At 35.2% G+C, this 27,402-nt stretch overlaps 1 protein-coding gene across 5 annotated transcripts in view; it reads right to left on the bottom strand.

Annotated features, from left to right (window-relative positions):
• Nucleotides 1-27,402, bottom strand: part of KCNIP1 (potassium voltage-gated channel interacting protein 1) — a 346,617-nt gene that overhangs the window by 263 nt on the left and 318,952 nt on the right. For 4 of the 5 annotated variants that reach the window (XM_074292050.1, XM_074292046.1, XM_074292049.1 and 1 more), the window contains exons 2-7: nt 17,976-18,100; nt 17,076-17,145; nt 16,696-16,766; nt 14,960-15,067; nt 5,753-5,857; nt 912-974 (exon numbers count right to left, since the gene is read on the bottom strand). In XM_074292050.1, coding sequence (XP_074148151.1) covers nt 912-974; nt 5,753-5,857; nt 14,960-15,067; nt 16,696-16,766; nt 17,076-17,145; nt 17,976-18,100 — 542 coding nt within the window. Of the gene's footprint in view, nt 1-911; nt 975-5,752; nt 5,858-14,959; nt 15,068-16,695; nt 16,767-17,075; nt 17,146-17,975; nt 18,101-22,972; nt 23,006-27,402 lie in introns of all 5 variants that reach the window. The other variant, XM_074292047.1, reaches the window with a different exon arrangement.

Here is a 27,402-nt window from a genome sequence, read left to right as displayed (position 1 = left end):
TGTCATGTCTTTTTTTTTTTTTTTTTTAATTGAGAAGCTGTGGTTTAGAATAGGGTGGGGTCTGGGTAAATGTATGGTAAATGGTAAGAACTGGCAGGACTGTGAGGCACTAAAATCGCTTTATTTGGGAGGAAGGAATCTCTAAGACTTCTATCAAATCGACAGATTCCAAATCCAGTTCACATCCTCAGAAACAGACCTGCCATATGTTGACATGGGAATAGATGGGTAAAGTGGGGCCCAGAAAGTAATTAAATCTTTAAAGAAAAGCATGTTTATGTTTTAATACATAATTATAAAATGTATTTTATAAAAAAGAAAAGAGGCATCTAGTTTAGCTTTCCAGAGAAAACTCGGTATACCAAAGCATGCAGTGAGACTTTAAAAGGTAATACTTTGAAACTGTGATGAATCACTGGGTATGTTTGAAAGCCACTGCAATGCATAGTTTGAATTTTTTATATCCCCAGCTCTTAGCACAATGCTTGTTGACTGACTAGTGACAACACTGATTGGGAAGCACATTGGTCAGTTATTCTTCCTATAAGTGAAGTCTAAGAAAGTTCTTGAATCTACCGAAGGATTGGTGCCCAATTATCATCAGTTCACTTTATCTGTAGATAATCTGTGGGCTAGTGGTTTGGGCACAGATTGATTGAATGTGGAGCTTCTTTTGGTTTGTATTGGGGGAGGTGTTTTTTTTTTCTTTTAATGCAGGCTAAAATCCAATGTCTTATAACATGCACAACACAAAATTGCTCTCTCAGAGTACTTAAATCCCTCCATATGCATATTACATTCATTATGCCAGTTTTTGGAAGGATAAATCCAGAAGACAGCTTCCCCTTTCCTGCTAGAGCCCCAAAACTCCTTGAACCCTCATCAAGCATCACTTTAAAAATTCCCCTCACCTCTTGACAGGATTCAAGAAATTCATCTAAAGTCACGACACCATCTTTGTTCTTGTCCATTTTCTGAAAGATACAACAGGAAGTAAGTCCCAGAACACCAGCACCCATATATGTCTTTGTTGCTTACATTAAAAAAAAAAAAGAAAAAAAAAAAGACAGTGCATGAAGAAATAAGGTGCTAATTTTCCACAGGCTAGACTGCTGAAAAAAAGACCATGGTTATAGAGCTATATTCTCAAAGGATTATTGCACAGCTTATAGAAATGTATGGTTAGAGGAAGGCACCAAATTTGGAAAGTATAGTTTACTACAAAAATCATGTTTAATGCCAACATGTTATCTAATGCTCACTTCTGTTGATTAGGAACAGTTTGGTCTTCTTTTCTCTCATAAAAGCTGTTCTAGACCAAATGTTTAAATGCTCAGCTTTCTTCAAATTCTGTGTCTCTCAGTTCCACTTTCAGTGGGTGACCTAACCTTTTTTACAGAAAAGATTGAGGCTATCTCTCTCATACACACTCATCTTCACCTCAATATATCTCTGTCCTTACCTCTATTCTCTCATTTTCCTCTTTAGTCTCAGAGGAAGTGCTACTCTCTAGTTCTCACCTGTCTCCAGGACCTATTGCCCACAACTATCAATCTAATGTATCAACAATATTTATTTAATAACTAATATGTGCCCCTTTCACTTCAGAGTTTTCAATCTTTTCTCCTCTTCATAAGCCCTTCCCCATTACCTTCAAACATACATACATAGGTCAGCTCTATCCTATAATAAAAATCACTTGCCTCTATTTCCTTTTTTTTTTTTTTAGCTATAGTTTAGCTATTTTCTCCTTGTTGTCACCACAAAGTTCTGTTGATTTTTTTCTTTTGAAATGTCTTTTGAATTCAACTCTTCTCTGATTCCCTGATTCAACTCTCAACTGCTACCACTCTAGTCCTGCCCTCATCATTATCCCCAGAAATTAATATAAGGGGTCATAACTTAACTCCATGTCTTTTAACCCTGCAAAATTTTTCTATACTACTACCAGTTTAGTTTTCCTAAAGTAATAAATTTCATTGTTAGTAAACTCTTAAACCTAAAAATCTTTGTCTAACAATTCAAACCTAAATGTCTAGATCTAGCCTTCAGAGCTCTCCCATAAATTGCATTTGATATCTTAGAGCTTTAGTTTCTTCATATATAAAATGGGAAAACCTAATACCTGTGTTCTCTGTCTTAGGCTATTATTCAGAAAGTGTTTTGCAAACCAAGTTTTATTATTATTATTATTTAACCAATAAATCAAAAGGCATTTTTAAAAACTCTTATTATGTGCCAAGTGCAATGATAAGCACTGGGGACATAAAGACAAAACTGAAACAGTCCATTTCAAGGAGCTTATATTATAAAAGGAGAAAGATAATAAGCATATATATATATGTAGATCAATTGATAGATAGATACATATGTAAAATATTTTAAAAGTGAACACAAGGTAGTTTTGGAATGAAGGACATTAGCAATTATGTGTGCATGTGGTATGTAGTAGAAATCAAGAAAGGATTCATTCTCAACAAGCACCCACTTACCGGGCAAATTTCACCATCATTATTGGCCCCTTCTCCCAGCTTTAGTACTTTTATGAACTATAATCTTTTTAGTGTGGGTATTTCTTTGATGGGTATATATAGAAGAATCTCTCCATTATAACCTATCCATGACTTCAAATCCTATGAGATTCCTGCCTAGATCCTAACATAAATCTTCTGTTGGGTTCCATTCACTGTGCTACGGGTTATCTTCCAGCTTTTCTGGGGCTACAGCATACAGAGACTGATGGAGCACAGAAGCTGGCCCTCTATCATCCCTTACTCTTACTACACAGCTAACCTCCTTTCTTTTCTAATGTTACTCTGATTTGGTGATTTCTTTTATTTCACTTCTGAAGTGTAATTCTTTGTTGTCAATAGGCTAGATAAGGTTCTGTCTGAAAAGGGGCTTCTCTTTCAGATTGGGTGGTTTTGAAAGAGGAAGGGGGAGAAACAAGGAAAAAAAGAGAAACTCAATAAAAACCTCATAAAGGCAATTAATTACACAACAGAAAGGTGGCTAAAGTTGTCCATTTCCCATTATTTAATTTACAATATGGATAACATATGTACTTTACAGTTAATAGCTGGAAAACAGTGGTTTCTAGAACTGTTCAGTTTCTATGAGTCAAATGTTATGCTATGAGTGCCTAGTTATGCTGTAGAATGGATGACAGAAACATGGATTTTGGTTTATTAGCATGAGATAAAAATGAGTCATGTTATTGAATGCATGGACCTATTTTAAACTGGTAGAGTAGCTTAAGGCTCATAGAAAACTTCGAAGTTAGCGAAATCTAAGATAAGACCTTTGAGCTTACATTGCCACCTGTTGCTTGGAAGAGTTGAATGGGCTAAGGAATAGCTTAGCCTTTGCAGTTTGGAAAAGCTCACTGAATAAGGCTTTACTTATATTGCTTCCTACTGCCTTAAGAGGGAGAAACTCCTCATAGCCCAACCCATCTTGTACAAAATCTATACATCCTAGCCTTGCTATTTCCACCTTAATTGAAAGACTGATGTACTATCTTAGCAGTTCAGAAGAGAAACAGCATGAGTGGACCAGCCAGCAGAGAAGTGTCTCCACTGCTGAGATGCCCAGAAGAACAATAACCCGAATAAGGTTAAATAGTTCTTGACTTGACCTCATCATGTGTTTGCTGGCTGGTGTGACTTACATTTCCCCACTGTCTGACAGGTCAGTACCAAACTCTTTCTTGAATAAACATAGAATACTAGACTTGGAGTCAGGAAACCAGTTTTTGAGTCTTGCTCAAGATACTTACTAGATATCTCTTGGTCATTTCTTAGTAGCAATTGATTTACATGGGTTAAACTTCCTGAAAAGATGGTGATAGTCTCCTGACACCTGTTCTTTCATATGTTTTCTTCTTTCAAAATTTTGTATTGTTTTTGATCATTGCTTTGGTAAGTCAATGATTTTACTATACATAGACATCTAGAAATAACTTCCATATTGATACTTAGTTCTTTACAATCCATTAAGAAGGTTAATTTTTGTGATTTGATTCTTATGTCTAGCCTCAAATGCTTTCTTAAAAAAAGTATTTATGCCATATATACATGAGGATCCTGTGTAATCTACAAGCATTTGACTTTTCTCATTTTTTAATCTTGACATATTTTCTTTTTTTCCCTTTTTTAATATTTGATGCTTTTTTCATTTTCTTTTTAATAGCATCTCATTTTCCCAAATACAGGCAAAGATAGTTTTAAACATTCACCTTTGTAAAACCTTGTGTTCCAAATTTTTTCTCCCTTTCTTCCCTCTTTCCCCTCCCCAAGACAGCAAACAATGTGATATAGGTTAAATGTGCAATTCTTTTAAACATATTTCCATATGCCACGGATATATATTTTCCATTTTTATCTTTCTTCCCTTTGCTTGCCTTTTCATTGAAATAACCAAGTGCTAAAACATATTCTGATTTAATTTGAAGAGTCATATTAAATTCTTATTAATTAAACTTATAATTAAACTTATTCTACCTCTTTATTCTCTATAACAGATACTAGTATTTAACCTACATTTATCTTTGTGATTCTTTTTTTTTTTCATTCTCTTTCTGTGTACATTACTATGACATACCCAAATATCCTATGAAATAGGGTTTCTTGTTATTTTAGATAGAAAATAAAGTCAATTCCTTTATTTGCTTCTTCATAGAGAACCTGTGAGCTATATCCTTCCTTTTAATGATTTTTTTTTTTTTTTTTTGGTCTTCTCATTTTGTTTATGGTGAGAGGGCAGCTAGGGAATGCAATTAATGAAGTGTCAGGCCTGGGGTCAGGAAGAGGATTTGTTCTGACTTCAAATCTGACCTCAGACACTTATTAGCTATGTGATTCTGGGTAAGTCACTTGACCTTACATGACTCAATTCCTCATCTGTTAAATCTTTGCTAAAATGACCCTAGATGGGGTCATGAAGAGTCAGACATGACTGGAAAAAAAATTATGATAATAGTCATATGATTAAGTTTCTTCACTAGCACATGAATTCACTAGTTATTAGATGAAGATCTCACGTTTTTATTGCCAACAGTTAAGTTAATATTTGAAACTGGAATGTATAACCGAGAACAAAAGAAAAATCTACAAGGGAGCAAAGCAAAGATAGACAACTATGAATACAATGTGTAGTATTTCTTATATAGGCTTTCTTGAAATGGAAATTTATTGTTTCATATTTTGAATTTTCTCATGTTCTGCTGTGCACATGGCAATGTTTTTTCCTTCTCTTTTGTATTTGTTTTAAATAAATAAATTTAAATTTAAAAAATAACTGTACTATTAAAGTGCATTTCTTAGCTCCTTCTTCTACCTTTCCCAGTACTAAGCCACTGTTACTAGAAATATAATTGAGAGTTATGCAGGAAAAGGAAAAATTCTGTATTTTTCTTTTTCAAGGAGTTCTATTACCAAATTGTTCACCAAGTAGCCAGCCTATCAGTGTTGAGCTATTGCTACTTAGCAAGGCTGATCCTAGGAAAAGAGAAATCTATCACCAGGATCATGCTTGAAACCTTTCCAGTATGGGTAGAATCTTCCAGAGACTCTACAGTGAGCCACATGAGGGCAGGGACTGCTTCTCCCATTTCTCTTGGTATCCTCCCAAGTTTACTTAGTACGCCATATGGCACAGTAGGCACTCAATATATACTTGTTTATGGATTACAGCAAGGAGCCATTGGAGATTATCACAGCTTGTGCTAAGGATACTAGGAAGGTGAACTTACCTGGAAAAACACATCTACATGTTGTCTTGGAGTGTCATCTTTGAGCACAGGATAAGTGTATTTCCCCATCATGTCATAAATGGCCTTGACGATATCTATCATCTCCTGCAGCAGGAGCACAAAAACATAGAACATGAGAACTAAGATGATAACTGCTGGAACTCTGTCTTCCCAGAAATCAGCCAGAGTCAGGATCACCAAAAGTCTTTAATCTTGATCTCTTGAGTTTGCCATCAGGGGATTAGATCTAGTAAACTTTCTTTTTTCTCTCTCTTCACTGAATTGTTTTGACTTTTCAAGATGGTGTCTATGCCTTCCTAAAGCTGAAATCTGGCTTCCATTGACAGTTGTGAATACAGTCATGAGGTAGATCAAGTTGGCTTTTTCTCTTTCTTTCCCTCATTCTTATTTATTTTTCTCTCACTGCCACACTCTTTTCTAGACTCTTCTCTAGCTAAATGGTGTAGTTCATAAATTGCTTGACATGGGGTTAGTAAGACTCCTCTTTGTGTTCAAATCTGGCCTCAGACTCTTATTAGTTGTGTGAGCCTGCACAAGTCACTTAATCTTGTTTGCTTCAGATTCCTCATGTATAAACATGGTAAGGAAAATGGCAAACTACTCCAGGATCAATGCCAAGAAACCCCCATATAGGGTCACAAAGAGTCAGACTGGACTGAACAACAACTTCCACTTTTCTTTTGCTGTAGGAAGGCAAGCTAATCCCAGTAATTTGTTATGAGTTTAGCATGTTATGGCTCTCAAAAATAGTTGCATATTAGCAGCCACACTCTTAGAAACACAAGAGTTTAATGCAAAGAAATGAATTGTTAATGATGGAATTTTAGGGATCAGTGAGGTAGGTGGAAGAAGGAAGATAATTTAAGTCAGGATAATTTTCCTTATGCCCCTAAAATCATTCAATTCATCAGTTTCTTCATCTATATTAGACTAACTTTCTTAAAGCTTTTATTGACATTCGTTTTATATACTGAATTACTTATTCATTCTCTAGGTTTATCTGGTATTTTCTCTAGTTCACATTCAAGATATAGTAGCCTTATCTTTAACAGTTGTTTTCTATTTCCAGCCCCCAAGTCTTAGTAGAGGTGGATGGGGTGGAATGAAAGGGTTTTTTTTTGTTTTTTGTTTTTTTGTTTTTTTTTGTTATTTTTTTGTGACTTGATCTATTAGGAGCTCCTTGAATCCATAATTCCTTGATTAGATGATTCATAGTGTCACCCTACCCAGCCAAGCTATCTCACTGACTTACAAAGTATTTTAAAGTTGTTTAAATAGGAAAACTTCTAAAACAAAATGAGATTTTGTTCACTGTTTGGTAAAGAAGTTTTGAGGATTCAGTATTGTGGGAGTTTATTTTGAGATTAATCCTATAAATACTGTCTATTCTGACATTTGACTTATGATTTAGCTTGAGCTCCTACTTTTAAAGAAGAAGGCAGGCCCATTGGAATGGAAATTTAATTCTGGGTCTGCCACTCAATAGCTATGTGACCTTGAGTAAAATATATAATTTCTCTGAAGCTGTTTCTTCTCTTGACATATCAAAAATAATATCTGCCCCTACAGACTTCTTGTGAGGATGAAAATAAAGTAATGGATAAAAATGTACTTTGTAAACTGTTAAATTTGTTAAAGTCTTGTTAAAACAAAACCTGTTGTTTTTGTTCAGTCATTCCAGTTGTATCCTTTGTGATTCCATTTGAGGTTTTCTTTTTTTTTTTTTTCTTGATTGAAAACAATTTATCAAAGTATGATAAATATTTATAATATCAGCATTTAAATAAATGTGTTTCTATCTTGGAGATACAGTATTCCAACTTTGATTTTGATGTCAGTTTTTATTTTTGAAGTTTTCTTGAAAAGATTCTGGAATGGTTTCTTTCTCCAGTTTACAGAAAAGGAAATTGAGGCAAACAGGATTAAATGACATGCCCAGAATCACACAGCTATTAAGTGTCTGAGGCCAGATTTGAACTCATGAAAATTAGTCTTCCTGATTCTGGAATCACTATTCACAATACTATCTCGTTGACAAATGTATTTCATCCCTCATGACTCCACAATGGCAAATTCCTGGCTTGCTATAGGTACATCTCTTGGCACAGACACAGCCTAAATTAGCTTATGACTCCACATGTGCCATTTTGTAGAAGCCCAGAAGGTCTGATTATAATCCTGGCCTATGGAAGAAAGGCTTTTTCTACCTTTTGCCCATTTTAAGGATTACATTTAAAATTAAAGGTTTCTGAAGTAGAAATAATAGTAATCTTGACAATAAACAACCATTCCATTATAAAAGAGAAGAATAAAGTTGTGAATTTGGAAGGATCTTTACATTGGAGAAGAGATGTCTAAATGATTTGAGAAAGAATAAAGATCTGGTGGGCAAATATATTGAAGAGGAAGTCAGCCCAAGAAGGATGGAAAATTCTGCATTTCTGACATAATGAGAAGAGATAATTCTGGTGTAGTAGAAGGTAGATGCTGCCTACAGAGACTAGGGCAGATGCAGAGGTTCTTCGTCAACAAAATTAGGGTTTAAAAAATGTACAGAAAATAGAAATAAGCATAAATTATTGAGATAAATAGGAAAAAAAACAAACATGGTCCCATGAAAATTGTATCAGGAATATTGAAGCTCAGGACAAACCAGGCTGGTGAAGAATGAATTCAAAGACTGATAAAGCTATTGCTCCAGGTAGATAGGATCATGACAACAGGCTATGCTGAGATGGTTTAGCTGCTTTAATTTTCTCTCTTTTCTAAGTAGAATGATATTTGGATTTGGAAGTACTAGAAAAAATAATATTTAGCAGGGGCATAAGAGCCAAAGATGAGAAAGTTTGTCTGCAGCTCTCCTCAATGAAATTGCCACAACAAACAACATCCTAAGTTTTTAAAATAATGGGAAGATATGATTGATAAAACATTAGCAATCATCTTTGAAACTCTTGGAGTGTTTTAGGCCTGGACAAGAGCAAATATTGTTCCAATTTTCAAATAAAGAAAAAAAGATATGTTTTTGCAAACTAGAATAGTGTGCTTAATTTCTACTATTGGTTAAAAAACATCCTAGAATTGGACATTATTAAAGAATTGGACACATAGAAAAGCCAACAGTGATCACTAAAAATCAATTAACATTTATTAAGAATCTACTATATGTCAAACACTTTATTAAGTGCTAGGGAAAAAGAAGGCAAAAGACAGTGCCTGATCTTAAGGAGATCGCAGTCTAAGGGCTAAAAGCCATCATGGTTTTATAAAGAAGTCACACCAGACTAATCTCTTTTTTGGTAGCATAAATATACAGAGATTTCTGTAAAGTACTTTTACATAGTACTTTTACATTTATGGATTAAATAGAAGATATTGACTAGATGGATTTGAAACTAATTGAATAAGTAGACCTAAAGAGTAGACATTAGTGAGTTGTTATCATCTTGGGGAGAAGTCTTTAGTGGAATGTTTCAGATCTGTCCCCAGCCTTGTACCATCCAACATTTTCTTAGCAAATTATTAAAAGCATAGATGGTTTGCCTGACAAATGTTTCAACAACACAAAGTTTGGAAGGATAGTTATCCTTCCCTGGATGATAGATTTCCATTTTGACATTTCAACAGGTTGGACCAAAGGGTTAAAGTGAATAAAATGAAATTTAAAATGTATTAGAGAAAAGTTCTGTAATTGTGTTAAAAAAGAATCATCTTCCCAATGATAAGATGGGGGAGACATGGCTAGTCAACAGTCTGTGCAAATTGTCTCTAGTCTGAAGCCAATATAAGTTAGGGTCACCTGGTAGCCAAAAAACCCAGTGTAATTCTTGAGAAATGTGTAATGTCCAGAAAGAGAGCATTTTAAAGCATCATGGAAGGCACCTGACAGGCTGTTCAGTCCAATTTTTTCATTTTATAGATGGGAAAAGTGTACACCGGAGAGGTTGTGACTTCTTGCTTATGCTCATATAAGTAGTAAGCATCAGGCAAAATTTGAACTTGGATCTTCTGACTTCAGAACCAGTGGTCTATCCACAGTAATATAGCTATTATTTTCTCCTTGGGGCAAGTACTTTCTGGAAAATTGTGTTCAGTTCTAGGTACCATGTTTTAGAATTTGCCTGAAAGAGGACTGGGATCTTAAAAGAACTGGTTGAAGGACCAAAAATGTGTAGCTTGGAGAAGAGAAGACTGGAAGAGGATATGATTGCTGTATTCAACTATTTCAGTGTCTTGATGTGAAAAAAAAAAAAAAAAGGTTAGACTTATTTTATTTCCTTAATTCCAAAGGCAAAAAGAAAAGCAATAAAATGAGGATAATAATAGCATTTATCTATCTGTTGTGATGAGAATCAAAGGAGATAATATTTGTAGAGTATAAAGGGCTAGAACTCTGGATAAGTATACTTGAAACAAGGATACTTACAACAAGGTGTTAACTCAGTGGAATTGATGAGATGATGGTTCTCTAGTTTACATATACTTAGTACTTAGCTTGGAGATGTAATGGTTCTCTAGTTCACACATAATCAGTATGATGTAATGATGTAATTGTAATAAGGTATTTAAAGGCTGAAAAGGACTGGAAATGAGATATTCCATTTTTGACCATCCTCCTGATGGCTCTCTTGCCTCCTCCATTAAGATTAAGACAGGGTTAGAATAAAGACTTTAGACTCTATTCCTGACCATTCTTGTGGTGTCTATACTGCTGAGACTAAGGCTGGTCTGAAGGAACTCCAGAAAGCTAACCCAACATTATAGTAAAGCTTTTAGAACAATGCCTGGCATAGTACACATTATATAAATTCTAGCTACTAGTATTATTAGTTACTAAAAGGAAAATGTAGGTTTGAGGTTGACAGGAAAAGTTTCTTAATTATGGCCATATGAAAGTGGAAAGAAAATCTTTGACCAGAAATGAGTTCACTTCTTTTTTAATTTTTAAAATAATTTTAATTTTTTCCAAATACATGCAAAGATAATTTTCAACATTCTCCTTTGCAAAATCTTGTATTCCAAATTTTTCTCCCTTTCCTAGACAGAAAGCAATCTGATATAGTTTAAACATGTGCAATTTTAAAAACACATTTCCATATTTGTCATGCTGCACAAGAAAAATCAGATCAAAAAGGGAAAAAAAACATGAGAAAGAAAAAAAAAAAACAAACAAGCAAGCAAACAACAACAACAACAAGTGAAAACACTGTGCTTTGATCCTGAGTCTCCATAATTCTCTCTCTGGATGTGGATGGTACTTTCCATCCTAAGTCTTTTGGAATCTCATTGTTGAAAAGAGCCACGTCCAGCACAATTGATCAAAGTAAGTTCTTCCTTAAGAAAAATCTCCTAGTACAAGTTGTATGACCACTTGTTAGGAATCTTGTACAAGTGATTCCTGGTTAATATGAGTTTCCTTCCAGGTTCTAGATTGAATGATTCTATCCTCATATCTCCTTCTTTCAACTGATTTTCACATTGCCTGTTTCTCAATCCCTTTACCTCTTCTGAGGTCTGTCATTTCAAATCCTGACTTTGCCATGTGACCTTATGCAAATGCCTTCTCTGGATCTCAGTTTTTCTCATCTATAAAGTGAGAAGGGTTGGACTAAATACCTTTTGAAGTTTATGCTGGCCACAGATGATTCTTTAGCAAATCTATTTAGAATACATAATACAGCTTTCTGTGTAAATAATTAGAGCTAAAAATAATCTTCAAAGCCATCTAGCTCAAACTTCTCATTATACTTATAAGGAAATTGAAGTTCAGAAAAGAGGAATTATTTACTCAAATCACTCAAGCAGTAGGTAGTAAAAGTTCCCTAAATCCCAGCTTCTTAAACTGTGGTTTGCAACTCCATATAGAGTCTCACAAGTAAAAATGGGAGTTGCAAAATTAGGATTTATTATCAGTAAGTGATTTGCATACCTATTTTATATACTCATATACTTGGAGTCACATAAAACTTTCTCAGGTAAAAAAAAAAAAGGGTTGCAAGTGGAAAAAGTTTAAGAATCCCTGCTTTAGTATATAAATCTCTACACAGATTCACCCCAGACATAACACTTGGAGACAAGGAAGTTCAGTTTCCTTTCTTTGTGGAACAGATCAAGAAGTCAAGAGACTTCTTGTTCATTTTGTCTTCTGGAGAAAGATGCAGAGAATGGGGGATTTCTTCCCATTTTGCAGTAATAGGTTGATGGAGAGTGGGAGGTTGAAGGCAATATAATATGTCATTGAAAGATCCAGAATTGGAATTTGGTCATCTGACGCAAAAGTCCAATATGTTTTTCTTGAATTTATCCTAACTTCTGGTAGAACACTATTGCTTATGGAACTAATAAGGGAAAGGAGCCCAGAAATGTGTTTCAGTGCTAGAGAGAATTCAGTCCCCAAGCAGGAAGACAGATCTTTTTCTAATTACTTGACTTTTTTTTTCCAGTTGAGCCTTGGGGTATTAAAACATATTTCTAATCATTTTGGTTTAGAAATCAATCTATGGCAATGGAATTTTCCCACTCTCTGTGTCTGTTATCTCACTTTCTCCCTGACTTGACAATTCTTCTGCAGTGAGCGAAGGCCCTCTTTGTTGGACTAATCTTTGGTGGGTGAGCACAAGAGAGGGTGAGATGGAAAGATACAGTCAAAAAAGGGAAATGTTTCTGCCTGAGCATTTATGAATAATGGCTTTATTTTCCTTTGTCATGAATAGTAGCGGAAAGGCACCAGGCCCATCAGCAGCTGATTTAATAACAGGATAATTATGCAGCATTTTAAATATTCTTGAGCAGAATTTAAAGTAGGTTATTGTGATTCCTTTCCTAGAGAATATTTAACATGAACAGGATTATGCTTCATAGAAAATCACAAATCCTTTCATATCTCTTCTGGGCCTGTTCTGTTGCCTGACCCTTAAATAGGAGCTTAAAGAGGTAGAGGCCCAGAGACAGATTTCATTTTGACCTCAGTTTAAGCAGAAGACAGATCCTTCCACTACTATATGTTGTAATGGAAAAGGACCTTGGACTTCATGTCAGGGGCCAGACTGATGTCCTGTTTTTGTCACTTGTAGATAGCCAAACTTAGGCAAGCGATTCAACTTTTCCACGAGTTTAGTTTCCTTATTGTAAAATGAGATAAATGATTAAAATGTCCATAGGGTCATAGATCTAGAGGAAAGAATTACAGAGGTCATTTAATTCAAGTTCTTCGTTTTAAAGATGCATTTGAAACTCAGAGAAAAGATGCTAGGTGGTAAGTGGTAGTAGGAAGCCACTAGGTGGTGCCAGAGTGATTGACCTGTAGTCAGAAATTTATCTTTCTGAGTTCAAATGTGACTTCTGGCACTTGCCAGCTGTGTGACCCTGGACAAGTCACTTAACTCTGTTTGACTCAGTTTCCTCATCTATAAAATGGGCTAGAGAAGGAAATTGCAACCACTTTGGTAAATCTGCCAAGAAAACCCCGAATGGGTCACAAAGAGTTGGCCATGACAAACAACTGAACAACACAAATGGTAGAACTTAGATTTGAATCCAGATCTCTTTATTCACTTCAAACATAGCATGCCTTCAGTCCCCTCACACTATCTCCAACCATCTGCCTTACATGAATGTTGTGAGGATGAAAAGACATCACGTATGGAAAGGAGCATTGTATACAGGAGAGGGCTTGTCTGCTGAACATTTTGTTGTCTCCCTTGGTTGACTTTATAAATAAGTGAAATATGCTCTTTCATCCGGCAGTGTCTCTACTAAGAAACTGGAATCTGAGTGGATGCCCATGAGCTGGAGAATGACTGAATAAATTGTGGTATATGAATATTGTGGAATATTATTGTTCTGTAAGAAATGACCAGCAGGATGATTTCAGAAAGGCCTGGAGAGACTTACATCAACTGATGCTGAGTGAAATGAGCAGAACCAGAAGAACATAGTACTAGTGTCAGTAATATTGTCTGATGATCAGCTATGATAGATTTAGCTCTTAGCTGTTCAGTGATTCAAGACAATTCCAATAGACTCAGTATAGAAAATGCAACCAGCATTCAGGGGTAGAACTACGAATTGAATGTAGATAGTATTTTCATCTTTTCAATTTTTGCTTTTTTTCTTGTGGTTTTTCCTCTTTTGTTTCGATTTATTTACTTATTTTTTACAACATGACTAATATAAAAATACATTTAAAATGATTGCACATAAATAACAACACTGAATTGCTTCCTGCCTTAGGGGAAATAAAGAAGGGTGAGAGAAAAAAATCTTGATCTCAAAATCTTACCAAAATGAATGTTGAAAACCATGTTTACATGTAATAGGAAAAATAAAATACTGTTGAAATTAAAACAAACAAAAAAATAGATGGAATAAGTGGTTGCCTTTGAGATGTAGCTTTGAGATCATTCAGATATAAGATTTTTCTACCCACTAGTTAGTTGCTTCCTGAAATCCTACCATTAATAACTTCGTTTCTTTAATCCTTCATTAAAATTAAGGAATCATAGATTTAGAGCTAGAAAAGACCTAAGCCCCAACCTCTCATTTTAGAAGGCAGTCGTGTAAACTGTGAAATAAATTGCCCTAAGTCAAAGAGACAGTAAGTAACAAATCTGGTATTTGAATCCAGGTCTTTGGATTCCAAATCCAGGGGTTTTCTCAATATACCTTACTGACTCTCAATGCAAATCAACCTGGGAGGACAATACTTAAAGTAATTATACTCAGGTGTAAAGGAATCTATAAGATCCTTGTTTGAGACAAGGTTAATATTATGGGAAGGGAGAGAACAAAACTGTTAGAAAAGGGAGCAGAATGAATAATCTATATCAGATTGCTTCTTGAGGGAAGGGAGGAAAGAAAAGACAGAATTTGGAACTCCAAACTTTAAAAAAAACAACAAAAAACCTGAATGTTAAAAATTGCTTTTGCTGTAATTGAGGGGGAAAAATTATTTTTTAAAAAGGGGCAGTAGGGAGGTTTGGGAGATGAGAAGATAAATTTTGCACATTTTCCAAGAGCCCTCACTCTTCTCCCCAAAAGAACATTCCCCTTCTCTTGCAGACTTTCCTTAGGGCACTTCTACCTTTAGAACCCTAGTTGTTTTTACTTTTAATTAGGTGCTTGTAAATTGTTATTCTTAAATTCAAGACCTACTGAAGTTCTGCCCTTGGGCCCCAGGATACTTACCTCTTTATTTATATAGCCATCCTTATTGATGTCATACAAATTGAATGTCCACCTCAGTTTTTCATGGACTGTTCCTCTCAGCAAAATTGAAAGAGCAGTTACAAAATCCTGTTAAGAAATGGAAGCCACAAGGAACATCACTAGAAAAGCAACACATTAACCACAAAAGCACAGTGATATGCATGTTAACTGAGAGAGCATTCAGTGCCTGATAATAAATGAATGAACTAAAGACCAAATGATTCTTCTTAAAATTTTTATAATTTAATTTTATTAAAATTTTTTGATCAAATGATTCTTGGGAAGAAAACTCATCTTTGTGGCAACCCTCATGACTTCAAGATCTCTGAATTTGTTTTCTATTTGTATCTTTGGTGCTTAGCACAGTGCTTTGCACATAGTAGCTGCTTAATAAATACTTAATAATTTATTCATGGATCAGAATAACCCAGTTTGCTAGAATGAATCCACACTTTTTGAGTTATAGGAAAGATCAGTGAAAGCAGGAGAAAGAAGACATATTAATAATAAAAACAAATGTAATGACTATTTACTTTTACATGCTTTACAATTCATAAAGCATATATATTATTATCTCATTTAATCCTTGTAATGATCCCTTGATCTACTTAGGGCAAATATTATGATATCCATTTTATAAGTTCATAGGATCATAAATTAAAAATTAGAAGAGATCTTGGAGGCTATCTAGTCCAACTCCCATTTTATAGATAAGAAAACCGAGGTCCAGGAAAGGAAAATACCAGTACACACAAGTAGTATCAGATAAAGGACTTGACCCCAAGTTTGTTATATTGTTCTATGGAGGCTTCTATGATGGAGAAAAGAAGATTTAGGAGGAAATATAATAACTTTCTTCAATATTTGAAGAGCTATTGTGTGGGAGAGTGATTAGATGTGTTCTTTTTGGCCCCAAAAGACATAGAGTAATAGGAAGAAGTAGCAAATGGGTAAATTTAGGCTAAATGAAAAGAAAAATACTAATAATTAGAACTACATAAAATATAATTGGCTGCCTTTGGAAGTAATCTATTTACTATCACCTTTAGGTCTCCAAGTGTAAGCTGGATGAGGACTTGCTGGGGTAATTCTTGAGAGAATTCTTGGAAGGGTATGAACTGAATTAGATAGCTTTGTTATCCCTTTAAGCTCTAAGATTCTATGAAACTGAAATTCAGATGAACAAAAATGATTTGCCAAGAATCACGTAGCTAGTAAGTGGCAGGAATAGATGTTAAATTGATATCTTCTAATTTCTAACTATTTTTCTATCACATCAATTTTCTGGGTCTAGTTTAGAGATGAATTTTTTTTTTGTGTGTGTGTATCCAAGGTAGTCATTATAATTTCAATAAGATGTAGTCTGGTTTTAGAACCAATGGAAAAGAGTTAGTCCAATAATACCTTTTCAAAAAGGACTAATGGTATCACAGGATGATGAGTTGACTTGTGCATGAACTGCATTTAAGTGAAGCAGAGTTGCACAAAGTCATCAGACTCACATTCTCTTCCAGAGTCATCTAGAGGGGAGTTTGAGGGAAAGGTGGCAGGTCAGCCTGAGCATTCATTGCCAAGAAGTCAAGTTCTAGTTCTAGCACTTTCACTAGGAATCTGTGCTAAAGGTAATTTTAGTTTATAAGACCTCAGATTCTTATTATTCTATAAAATGAAGAAAAGTGCTCTAAGTTTCCTGTCAGTGGTAAAAATGCCCATACCTCAAACTTTACAGAACCCGTCTGTGTGGTATCAAAGGCATTGAAGAGATAATGAGCATACATGCTTGCATCTGAAAAACAAGAAAGAATATTTTTATTAGGAGGTGAAAGAAGACATAACACTATAAGAAATAACTTGGGGAAGGACTTCTTCTATTAAGAACTTTTTGCTGTGAAGATAATCCCATATCTTTGGCAAGGGAAGAGTTAAGGAATCAAGAAGGAATATATATATATATATATATATGTATTACCATATTTACTTGATACTACAACGTATTGTACTTGGAGAGCATCTCCTCTCAACAGGAAGAGTAGAATCTCTTAAAAACTTGCAAAATGTTACTTCCTTCTGCCTCCCACCACTCAGTTCAACTTACCTCCATGTGGGAAAAACTGGGAGTATATCTGTTTGAATGTTTCTTCATTAACCACCCCACTGGGACACTCCTGTTTGGGAGAAGAGAGAAAGAGTGTCTGTGTGCTATCTGAATATTCTCTGCACAGGTGACAGGCTGAGAAGATTGCATGTGGATTGGGATAGAGCTGATTTCCATTCCTCAGGTTGGATTTTCATCCCAATCCCTGGGCAAGCAGATGTTGTGCTTGGTATTACCAGCCTATATTGCATTGATCACAATGCATTATAAGGTCATTACTGCTCCCTATGGGACAGGATGGATAAACAACTAAATAAGATTAAGAAACCTATCTATAATAAAATTTTAAAAGTCAAAAATGTCAAGGAACTGTCAGGTTTTAGCATTACTAAAACAAGCAATTTGTTGGAAGCCAGAAGACTGAAACTACTTCTTGACTGATTGAGGAGGGGTTGAGATAAATGAAGTTAACATTGGAATACAAAGTTGATCTTTGATACTCTTCTTTCTCCACGTCCCCCTTTGTATCTTTATCTATCCTCCTGAAATGCACTCCTCCATCCCAGATGCTTCTCCACTAGCTAGGGCTAATGGTGTTATATGTTAACCAAATTTAATGTTACTGCAATATTCCTGAATTTTTAAGAATGGACTTTTGAAAGCTATGACTTGCTTGGAAATGAGCCAGACTGAGCTGGTGATGGACTTTTCTCGGAGAGACCATCCTTGTGGCTGAAACCAGAAGGCTTCCCAGTTTGGTAGGACCTACTAGAGCATGGACTCCTGTGGCATAACCTTCAAGAATTCAGGGTCACATCTAACCCATATATAGGAGGAGGACTTCAGTGATGGCTCCCACAGAAGTGTTTAACCCTGATTGAAGAGACCCTTGGTTCTTACATTTTTAAAGCCTCTGTACAGGACTTGAAGCTCTCTCTTGGTGAAGTTGGTCTGTGCCTCAAGCTGTTCCAGTCCTTCCGGCCGATGGCACACCATGGTCATCTCCAGCTCATCCTCAATTTTATCTGGAACCAGAGTAGACAATATTGGAGACTTTGGTGACATTCTAGATTTATCAGTGACTTCAGTCCTCTAGGACTTCAAGGAATCCATGATCTGATTGTATCTGCAATCTACTCTGATAGTAACCCATCTAAATGACTGGAAATTATCTCTGAATGATGATTTAAACTGTAGCTAATGCGGGTGAATATCTTCCTTTCGATATTTATAGTTTGGAAGGAGGAAGGAAAGAGGAAGAGAAGGATTTTAGGTATTCATGATAATTGGTGGTGAGACAAGGTAATACTGACTGAAGGGTAGCAAATATTCTAGGATGTCTATGAATAGAGATTACAGGACCCTAGTGGTAATTGTATCACAATCACAAAGTCCTTGGTTCAATGATGTATAAGACCCAGGTTAATGAAGCATAGTCTCTGATATCTTTTCTATTGGTTTCTTGGACCCTTGGCTCACATGAGGCTGTGTACTCTGTACATCCCCACCAAACTTCTAAGACCATCTATTTCAGCCAGTTCATACCAAGTGAAAGTAGAATTCTAAAATCACAGTTGTAGAATCGGAAGGGGTCCTCTAATGCAATCTAGTCCAACCTCCCCTTCCTATATACCCTGCCTTATTTTATAGATGGGGGCCTGGAGAGGTTAAATGACTTATGTAATGTCACATAAGTAATAAGCATCTGAAATGGCATTTGAAATCAAGACTTTTGATTCCAAAGGCCTTTTCATTGTAACATGACTTTACCTCATATTAAAACTTATTTTCTACTTTTTTTAGAATTTGACTCTACCCAATCATGAAAATCTCTTTAAATATCTGGTCTAGTTGTATGATTGAAGCTTCAACCATGGAAGAGTAAATACCCAACCTCTATTCCCACATCCCAAATAATAAAAAGATTTTAACAATTTGATAAGATTTCACTGTTTGGAACTCTAATAGCTGTAAGAGAAACTGAGACATGCTCAGATTCAGCAAAGTTTTAAAATAAATGCAACTTTATTACTTTTAAGCAACAATTTAAACTTAATTAATAAACTGGTAAGAATGTTTATGACTACTGTCTTCACTATATATAAATGGATACTTCCAAAATCCTGCAAGGTGATATACAGTAATCTTAAAATGCATTAATGTAACCTTCTATATAACCTTATTCATACTACTAATTTACACTCTGTAGAAAGGACATAGTAATAATAATAATATTAATATAGTGCTTACCATGTGTCAAGTCATTGTGCTAAGCACTTTATAATTATCTTATTTTTTACTCGCAACAACCCTGAGAAGTAGCAAATTTTTATTAGCTTTATTTTATAGATAGGGAAACTGAGGCAGAGAAGGGTTAGGTGTCTATGGCTGGATTTGAACTCAGGTTTTCTCAAATCCAAGCCTGGCTCTTTCCACTAGCTACCCCTCTGGTTATACAATGTCAGTGTATTCCAAGTTGTTTACCAGTATACTGCATATCAGTCTATTCCAAATTCCAATTGAGTGGAGTGCAAATTAATGAAATTTTATTGTATGGAAGAATAACTATCTTGAGGATTGAATATAAACAGAAATAACTGCCACTCCACTGAATGCTATGGGTTGAGGACAGCTTCCTGAAGGGCTATAAGCATCTTCCTCTGAGAATTTCCAGATATTTTATGAATTTTCTGCAAAAAGAATTAATTAGCTACCTAAACTGTCTCTAATAGCTGTTGTATGAACATCACCAAATCAGCATATTTAACCTATAAATCTGGGCTGAAAAAAATAGTGACATGGCAAGTTACCTGTGAACATTCACTCATGATAAGCAACTACAATACAAGTATACATAGTTCTGAGGACATCCTTTCTGAGTACAGGTATTTTGGGTTATCCTATCGTTTCCTATTAAGTATAGATTTATCTATTGAATTTTCAATTTCCTGTGAAATTAACTCCTTTCCATTTTATTACTCTTATTCAACAAAAACTGGTATGTCAAAGTGAGTTTTTCTTCTTAGAGTCCATATTGAAGGAATTAAAATTTTGTAATTTTCCAAAGGTAGGTCAGAATAATTTAAGCCTCTTTGTGAGCATTGCACAATTCAAAACTGCCATCATATTCACTGTGTGAAAACATCCTGCTTTATTCCTAGTGAAAAGAAAGCAGATTACCATAGACAAATAAGTCCCATTATTCATACACAAGAAGCATGATGGCATTGCTGATTGAGAATTGGTCTTAAAGCCAGGAAGACCTGGGTTTAAATCTTGCCTCTGATACATATTAACTGTGTCAATCAGGACAAGTTATTTAACCTCCCAATAATCTGAACAACTCCTTAAAAATAGATATAAATTGTAGAAAAAAAGTACTGATTTACTGAGGGACTTGTTCACAAAGCAGTTTCAGTGATATTAGACTGCCAGTCCCTATCCAGGACCACCCAAGATAAGAAAAGGTCAGATTTTTCCATATTTCTTGATGTCCTTAATTATTCCTATAGTTGGAGTTGAAAGCTCAAGTTGTATTACTGAAATATTGCTGATCATCAGATAATATTTTAGTAAATTAAAGGGCCACTTAAAATGTTTTAAATTCAAGTGATTTTAAAATAAAATTTAACCAAAAGTTGAACAAGTCATTAGTTAAAAAAAAAATAAAAGCCCTCTTATTTTATAGATCTGAGGACATCTTTAGTGAGTGCATTTTTAGATGTTATTGATCTATAATCTCCTAATAAATGTTCCTCTTTATTGTCAACTTCCTCCAGAATTGATCTCCTTCCTTTCTTTTGCTTTTATCTGATATGTCAAAGTAAGTTTTTCGTTTATAGACCATTAGCTAGAATCACAAGAAAGAAGAAGAGATTTACATTATAATTAAAAAGTGGGGAAAGTAAAGTGTTAACTTTATAAATAAGAAAAACCAGATACTGCTTCTCTAAGGAAGAATCACTTTCTCTTTTTTGGTTTTTGTGTTTAATCACCACTTCTAAGTTTCTATCCTATCTAGAAATCATGAAGGCAGCCCAAATTTCCTTAATAATACCTAATTTCTAGTCTGAATGATGTCTAATTTCATAGAAAGCAGTTTTCTTTGGACATCTGGGCAATGTAAGCATAGGCACCCTATTTGTTACTGCATAGCTGAGCAAGTTTGAGAGATTATTTCTGTTTCCAAAGCAATGGCTGCTTACCATGGGCTTTTATTAAAAATGTACAAAGTAATTATTGAAATATCAAATATTAGACCCACTTCATTAAGGCTGAACTGGGCTTTATTAATAAATGATTTGTTTACTGTCTGAGAGGCTGGATCAATTTCTATGCCAAACCAACTTATCTAAATTTTTATTTGACTATTGACCATCAGCCTTTTGGGGGAACTTCATTTTTAACCCTTTTGCCTAGTGTTGTATGATTTGTTTAGTCATCTAGCTTACATGCAGCTGGATTCTCAGAATGTTTTAGTGCCTGAGGGAGGAATTGCCATTACTAATATTGCCCTCTCCCTCGCAGAGAATGAAAAATGTCTCCTCTTCAATTTCTCATCAGTTTTTATCTTCTATAAGGATTTTAGAAGGGATTTCAAAGGTCTCCCATCTCAATCTTCCTCCTTCACAATCCCCTCAGTTTCTTCAGATTTGCCACAGAGGGTCTAGAAGTTCCCAAATTCCTCTAGTCAGTGGGAGGAGGAAGTGGGGTTAAACATGATTCTGATTTTCAGGATTTTTTTTTCCCTGCAGAGCTTGTAAAAGACATCTCTAAGAACAGAAGGGCATTTTAATGTATTAATGGGCCATCCTGTAAGCTGAGAGGGAACCTGGACTATGACAAAGAAGTTTTTAATTGCAATCATAATGAGATGAGAGTAACACTATCTTACATTTGTATAGTTCTATAGATTTTTTTGAAACTAGGTCAATTCAATGAAATTTAATTATTTATTAATCATTATTAATTATTAATTAATTATTTTGTCCAGGCTGGAAGTGCAAAGACACACAGACCTAAACCCACTGCATATTGACACGGGAGCAGTTCACCATTCCTTAGCAGAATGAAGTGTTCTTCACTCTTGGTGCTAATCATATCAGTGTCAGATTTAGATTAGATAACTGATCAGTTTAACACACTGCTGTTCAGAACTGCCACTAAGTGGATCCAAGTGATCCTGCCTTCTCAGCAGCAGGGACTGTAGGGATGTGCCATTCTTGGCCAGCTCTATTGATTTATCAAAGAACTTTCACACCATTACTCTTTCATCCTCACAAAACCCCTGTGAGGTAATAATGCATATATTCTTATTTATTTCCATTTGAAATATGAGGAAACTGAAGCACAGAAAAATTAAGCAATTCTCTATTATCACAATTTCTATTTGTATTTGACATAAAAAAGAGGAATTCTTGCATTGGTGGAGAGGTTGGACTAGATATCTTCTAAAGTGCTTTTCAACTCTAAGATTCCATGATTCTGGCTACTGTAAATTCAAACAGCTTAGAGTGACTCCACTTGGCCCTAGAAAAAATTTTAATGACTCAGTTTTACTTGTAGTGAGTTAGATCTGGAAATAAACTTGCTGGTTTAGTTTCCTGCTTTTTCTTGCCTTCTATATACTTACTGGAATCAGGAATAAAGTATATTTTGCTGAAGTATAGCCAATGAGCATGCTGGTGAACATCCCTTCAGATGCTCCTGTTTCTTTATGATGCCTCTTTCTTCCCACTCTGAAAAAGCCTTCCCTGAAGGCCATGGTGAGGCTTGTTAACAAAGGACTCATAAAGAGAGGCTACTAATGATCATAATTAATATGTATGTGTACACTTGACAAAGAAGTTTTTTTAGTGATGGTATATGAGAAGGTAGTCAAATGAATTTACATTTACCTCTCTGATACTGATAATACCAGCCGGTGATGTCTAGGAGAAAGTAAGAAAACATTTTACCAATCCTATTCTTTAAAAATAACAACATTCACTTTGTTTTTCAAATGGAGATGCTGCTTTGAGGGTCAGGATCCCATTAATCTGTAGCCCGGTCCCACTTTCCAAGGAATTTTGCTCATTTATACATGGGAATTGGAATGGCATCTTCTCTAACTTGACCCCATAGGTAAAGGAAAGGGACTATTTCCCAGTTGCTACCCTCGATGCAGCATGGACACTAGCTGTGTGCTCAGCCATGTGGCCAAAGAGGAATGGTATGGTAGGTGGGGAGCATGCTGAAATGTAGATGAGATCTGGTGAATGCAGGTGGTTTTGAAGATCAGTTTATAAAAATCCTTAGAACAGCAAACCCTCTTGTCCCACCATTTTACTACCTTCAGTTTTATTCCCTAAGGAAAAAAAAAATTAGAGAACCTTTGAATTTCCTTTTCTTTCACAATGTCTGTAAGCTAACTCAGTTAAGGGAAAGAGTAATTGCTTCTGAAGAAAAAGGTGGTTTAGCATATGTAGGCAACACAACTGGGGATTATATACTCACTACTATGTTTAGCAACCATTGAAGTGAATTAGACACTGAATTAGAAACAAATCTAAATAGGGTTTCGATAAAATCAATTGGTCTTACCAGGGGATAGGAAGGAAGCTTCAATTTAATGAAATTTAATTATTTATTAAACACTAGCTCTATGTTAGAGTTACTAGGCATATAGACACAAATACAATTCCTGCCCTCAAGGAGCTTACATTCTGCTGGATAGAAATTCACTGCTTTCCTGTGTTCTCTTCAAAGTATTTGCTTTTACTGAATCCCAAGGCTTTTGATATAGACACCCCATCTAGTACTAGTACTAGCGGTACAATCCAGTACTAGTATTAGATTACTGTGGTCAGTGATTTTTTGTTGCCATCAGGAAGAAGTATGAGAATATGTGACATTGTAGGAGGAGGATCAGGAATCTAGAAGCAAAAGTCTTCAATGTTTTTATATGGAACTCTGTGCAATTATTGAAAAGTCATAATGTTATTGAGAATGGTCCACTTTATATCTTCAACATAGAGAAGAGCTAATCCAATTCCAATTGATTAATGATGGACAGAACCAGCTATACCCATAGAAGGAACACTGGGAAATGAGTGTAAACTGTTAGCATTTTTTGTTTTTCTCCCCAGGTTATTTTTACCTTCTGAATCCAATTCTTCCTTTGCAACAACAACAACAACAACAACAACAACAACAACAACAAAATTCGGTTCTGCACATATATATTGTACCTAGGATATACTATAAGATATTTAATATGTATGGGAATGCCTGCCATCTAGGGGAGAGGGTGGAGGGAAGGAGGGGAAAAATTCGGAACAGAAGAAAGTACAAGGGACAATGTTGTAAAAAATTACCTATGCATATGTACTGTCAAAAATGTTATAATTATAAAATTAATTTAAAAAATTAAAATAAAAAGAGAACGGTCCACTTTGACCATGAGCAATTGTGATTGATTTACATGTCAGAAATAGGAATATTTCTAATACTTTCTTTCTATAATTCTTGTGTCAACATTCCCAAATGCCTTATACCATTAAATTCAAACTTTCAGCCTCTTAAAAAAGACATTGTATATGAAATAAATTTTGTCACATCTTTGATTGTTTTGATTGACAAATACTTGAACTTTAATGTTGCTACTGAGACCATTTCTTCCCCTAATATTTCCTGAATTGCAATGTAGATTATAATTAGTGAAGACTTCTGCAAAATATCCTTGTCTCCTCTTTAATTTTTATTAAATTAATAAATTTAATTCAATTTATTTATTTAAAATTATTTAATTTCATATTTAAATATTGAGCAGCTGGGTGGCATAGTAGATAAGAGTTTTAGAGTGAGTTAATTTCCTGAGTTCAAATCTAGCCTTAGACATTTCCTAGCTGCATGATCCTAAGCCTGTTTTCCTCTGTTTTCTCATCTGTAAAGTGAGCTGGAGAAAGAAAAGGCAAACCAGTTTTGTATCTTTTGTTAAGAAAACTTCAAATGACATAATCCAGAGTACAACTGAAAGGACTGAACAACAAAACTGTGTAAGTATTCCTGAGTATACTTAACTTCCTTAATCAATGTAAATGAGTGACAGCATCCCTTTCTGGATCTTTATGGCAGAAGGGATATCAGTTCTATTTGGCAGGGAGTTCATTGGGCCTGGGGCAAAGGTGACCTTGGCACCTGGAGGTAAAGAAAAGAACTAATAAAGGTTAATTTATTTACTCATTCTTTCATTCCTCAAAAGTATTTTGAGTGGCCAATACTTACAAGACATTGTGCTAGATACTGGAAAACATGCATATGGGAATAAAATATCACACTTTCCTTAAAGGACTTTGTCCTTAAGTAAGAGAGATAAGATATGTAAGTACATGAAAAAAGTCTAAATATTTTGTAAAAAATGATATCACTCATAAGTTCTGCTGCCTGTGTTTGACCTTAGCGTAAGCGATAATCATGGGACCTTAGCCTTGGAAAGGATGTTAGAATCATTGGGGAGAATCTGGGTTCTTAAAGGCAGGGTCAGTGAAGTATAAACTTCCTTAGGTTCTGTCAGTTTGTAAAGGCTTTGAGAATGATTACAAAACCAGAATAGAATGCTATGCTTAGGATCATCAATTTATAATTGGAAGGCCCTTGGAAGCTATTTGGCCCAACCTCCTTATTTCATAGATGATGAGACTGAGATACAGAGAGATGGTCTAAAAAGTCCCTGGTCATACAGGTAGTAAATACTTTGGTGCAGAGTCAGGCTAAGTACTCAAGACCTCTGATCTTAAGACCAATGCTCTTTATACTTTGCCACTCAGCTTTTGGCCATGGCAGTCCATGAAACAAAGAAAATGTATGGAACATGGACACATGTCCACTTTTAAAGTAAATGTAATAATGACAGAGAAAGGAGCAAAGGATACTGCTAATAATGCAGTTTTAGGCTATCTACAAGATGTTGATTAGCTATTGGTTCTCTAAATATGAGAACCTTGTCCAATGACCAATAAGAGGATGTACTATCAGAAGAAAAAAATCACACTAATCTTGATAGTCTTCCTATAAATGAAACCATAAGACAAAAGAAATTGTAGGCAAATGGAAGGAGGGGTCACAAATTCTCCTTGGAGAAGCAAATAGAGAAGCTGATAGAACTGATTCTATCATATGTCTAAGGGCAATGAGAAATAATGTGGGGGATGTTTATTCATCTTACTTTATTGTGATTATAACAAGCTTGAGCAAAAAGACCACTATGAAAATAATATAGCTCATTCTGCTAGTCATGCTGTGTCTAGTCATGCTATCTTAATGTTAAAAGCAAAGGACAATGTGAAGACATGCACTTGTCTGAAGTAGCCACCTAGATGGACTTCTTTGTTCTAACCAAGGACAAGCAACAGCAAATATAAGACTCAATTGGGAGTCCACTTGGAGGAAAGAGGCCTAGTCTGACAAGACTGGATCAAGTTTGATGAAATTCAAATCACATTTTGCTCCCTGGGAGTGTATATTCTCTTAATACTTTGAACATCAAAAAATTAATATAAATAAACCCATCATGCATATATCTTTGTCTTTTAAAATGCTGTCAAAAAGGCTGCCAGACTCATCCCACACGCCTTCCTTAGTAGCAGTAAATTGCATAATTTTAAGAGGCAAGTGAGATTACAAATCCTCCTAATAGACATTGTACTTCAGTGAGACGGCTATAGAGGTCATTTGATCCACCTCTCCAAGTTCCATAGGAGAGCACACTGGGCCTCCCAAAGTATTAAAGTTTTAAGTGGAATTCAGTACCAACTGTATTGCCTGACTTCTCAGAGGGCTAGGATTAGAAACTAGCTCAACAGGAGGCTCCAAAGACAAAAAGAAACTCAAAGTTTAGTGTCATTTTCCTTTGCTAGGCATTCATAGGTTCACAGATTCAGAACTGCAAGGTGTTTTGGGAGGTCATCTAGTATACCCCACTTTTTAATTTTAAAAATTTAACTTTTGACTTTTTGCCTTCTTAATTTTGAGGTCCAAATTCTCCCCTCTCACCTTTATTACCCCCACCTCACAATGAGAAATCAAGAAAACAAAGCCTTTTACAAAAAGGTACAGTTAAGCAAAACAAATTTCTGTGAGATAGAACCTCATATCACCCCCATTTTACAGATAAGGAAACTGAGGCTGACAGGAGTTAAGCAATTTGCTCAGGGTCACACAATATCTAAGGCAGAATTTGAATTCAAGTCTTTTGTCCCATGTCCAGCATTCAACTCATCACACCACCTAAGTGGCCTTAAGCAAATGAAGAAAACTTTAGGCAGATAATTTCCCTGTGAAAGTGCCT

Source organism: Sminthopsis crassicaudata, chromosome 2 (genome assembly GCF_048593235.1).
Source record: "Sminthopsis crassicaudata isolate SCR6 chromosome 2, ASM4859323v1, whole genome shotgun sequence".
Taxonomy (NCBI): domain Eukaryota; kingdom Metazoa; phylum Chordata; class Mammalia; order Dasyuromorphia; family Dasyuridae; genus Sminthopsis; species Sminthopsis crassicaudata.
Note: the sequence above shows the minus strand (reverse complement) of the source record. Positions and strands in the feature narration are given on the sequence as shown.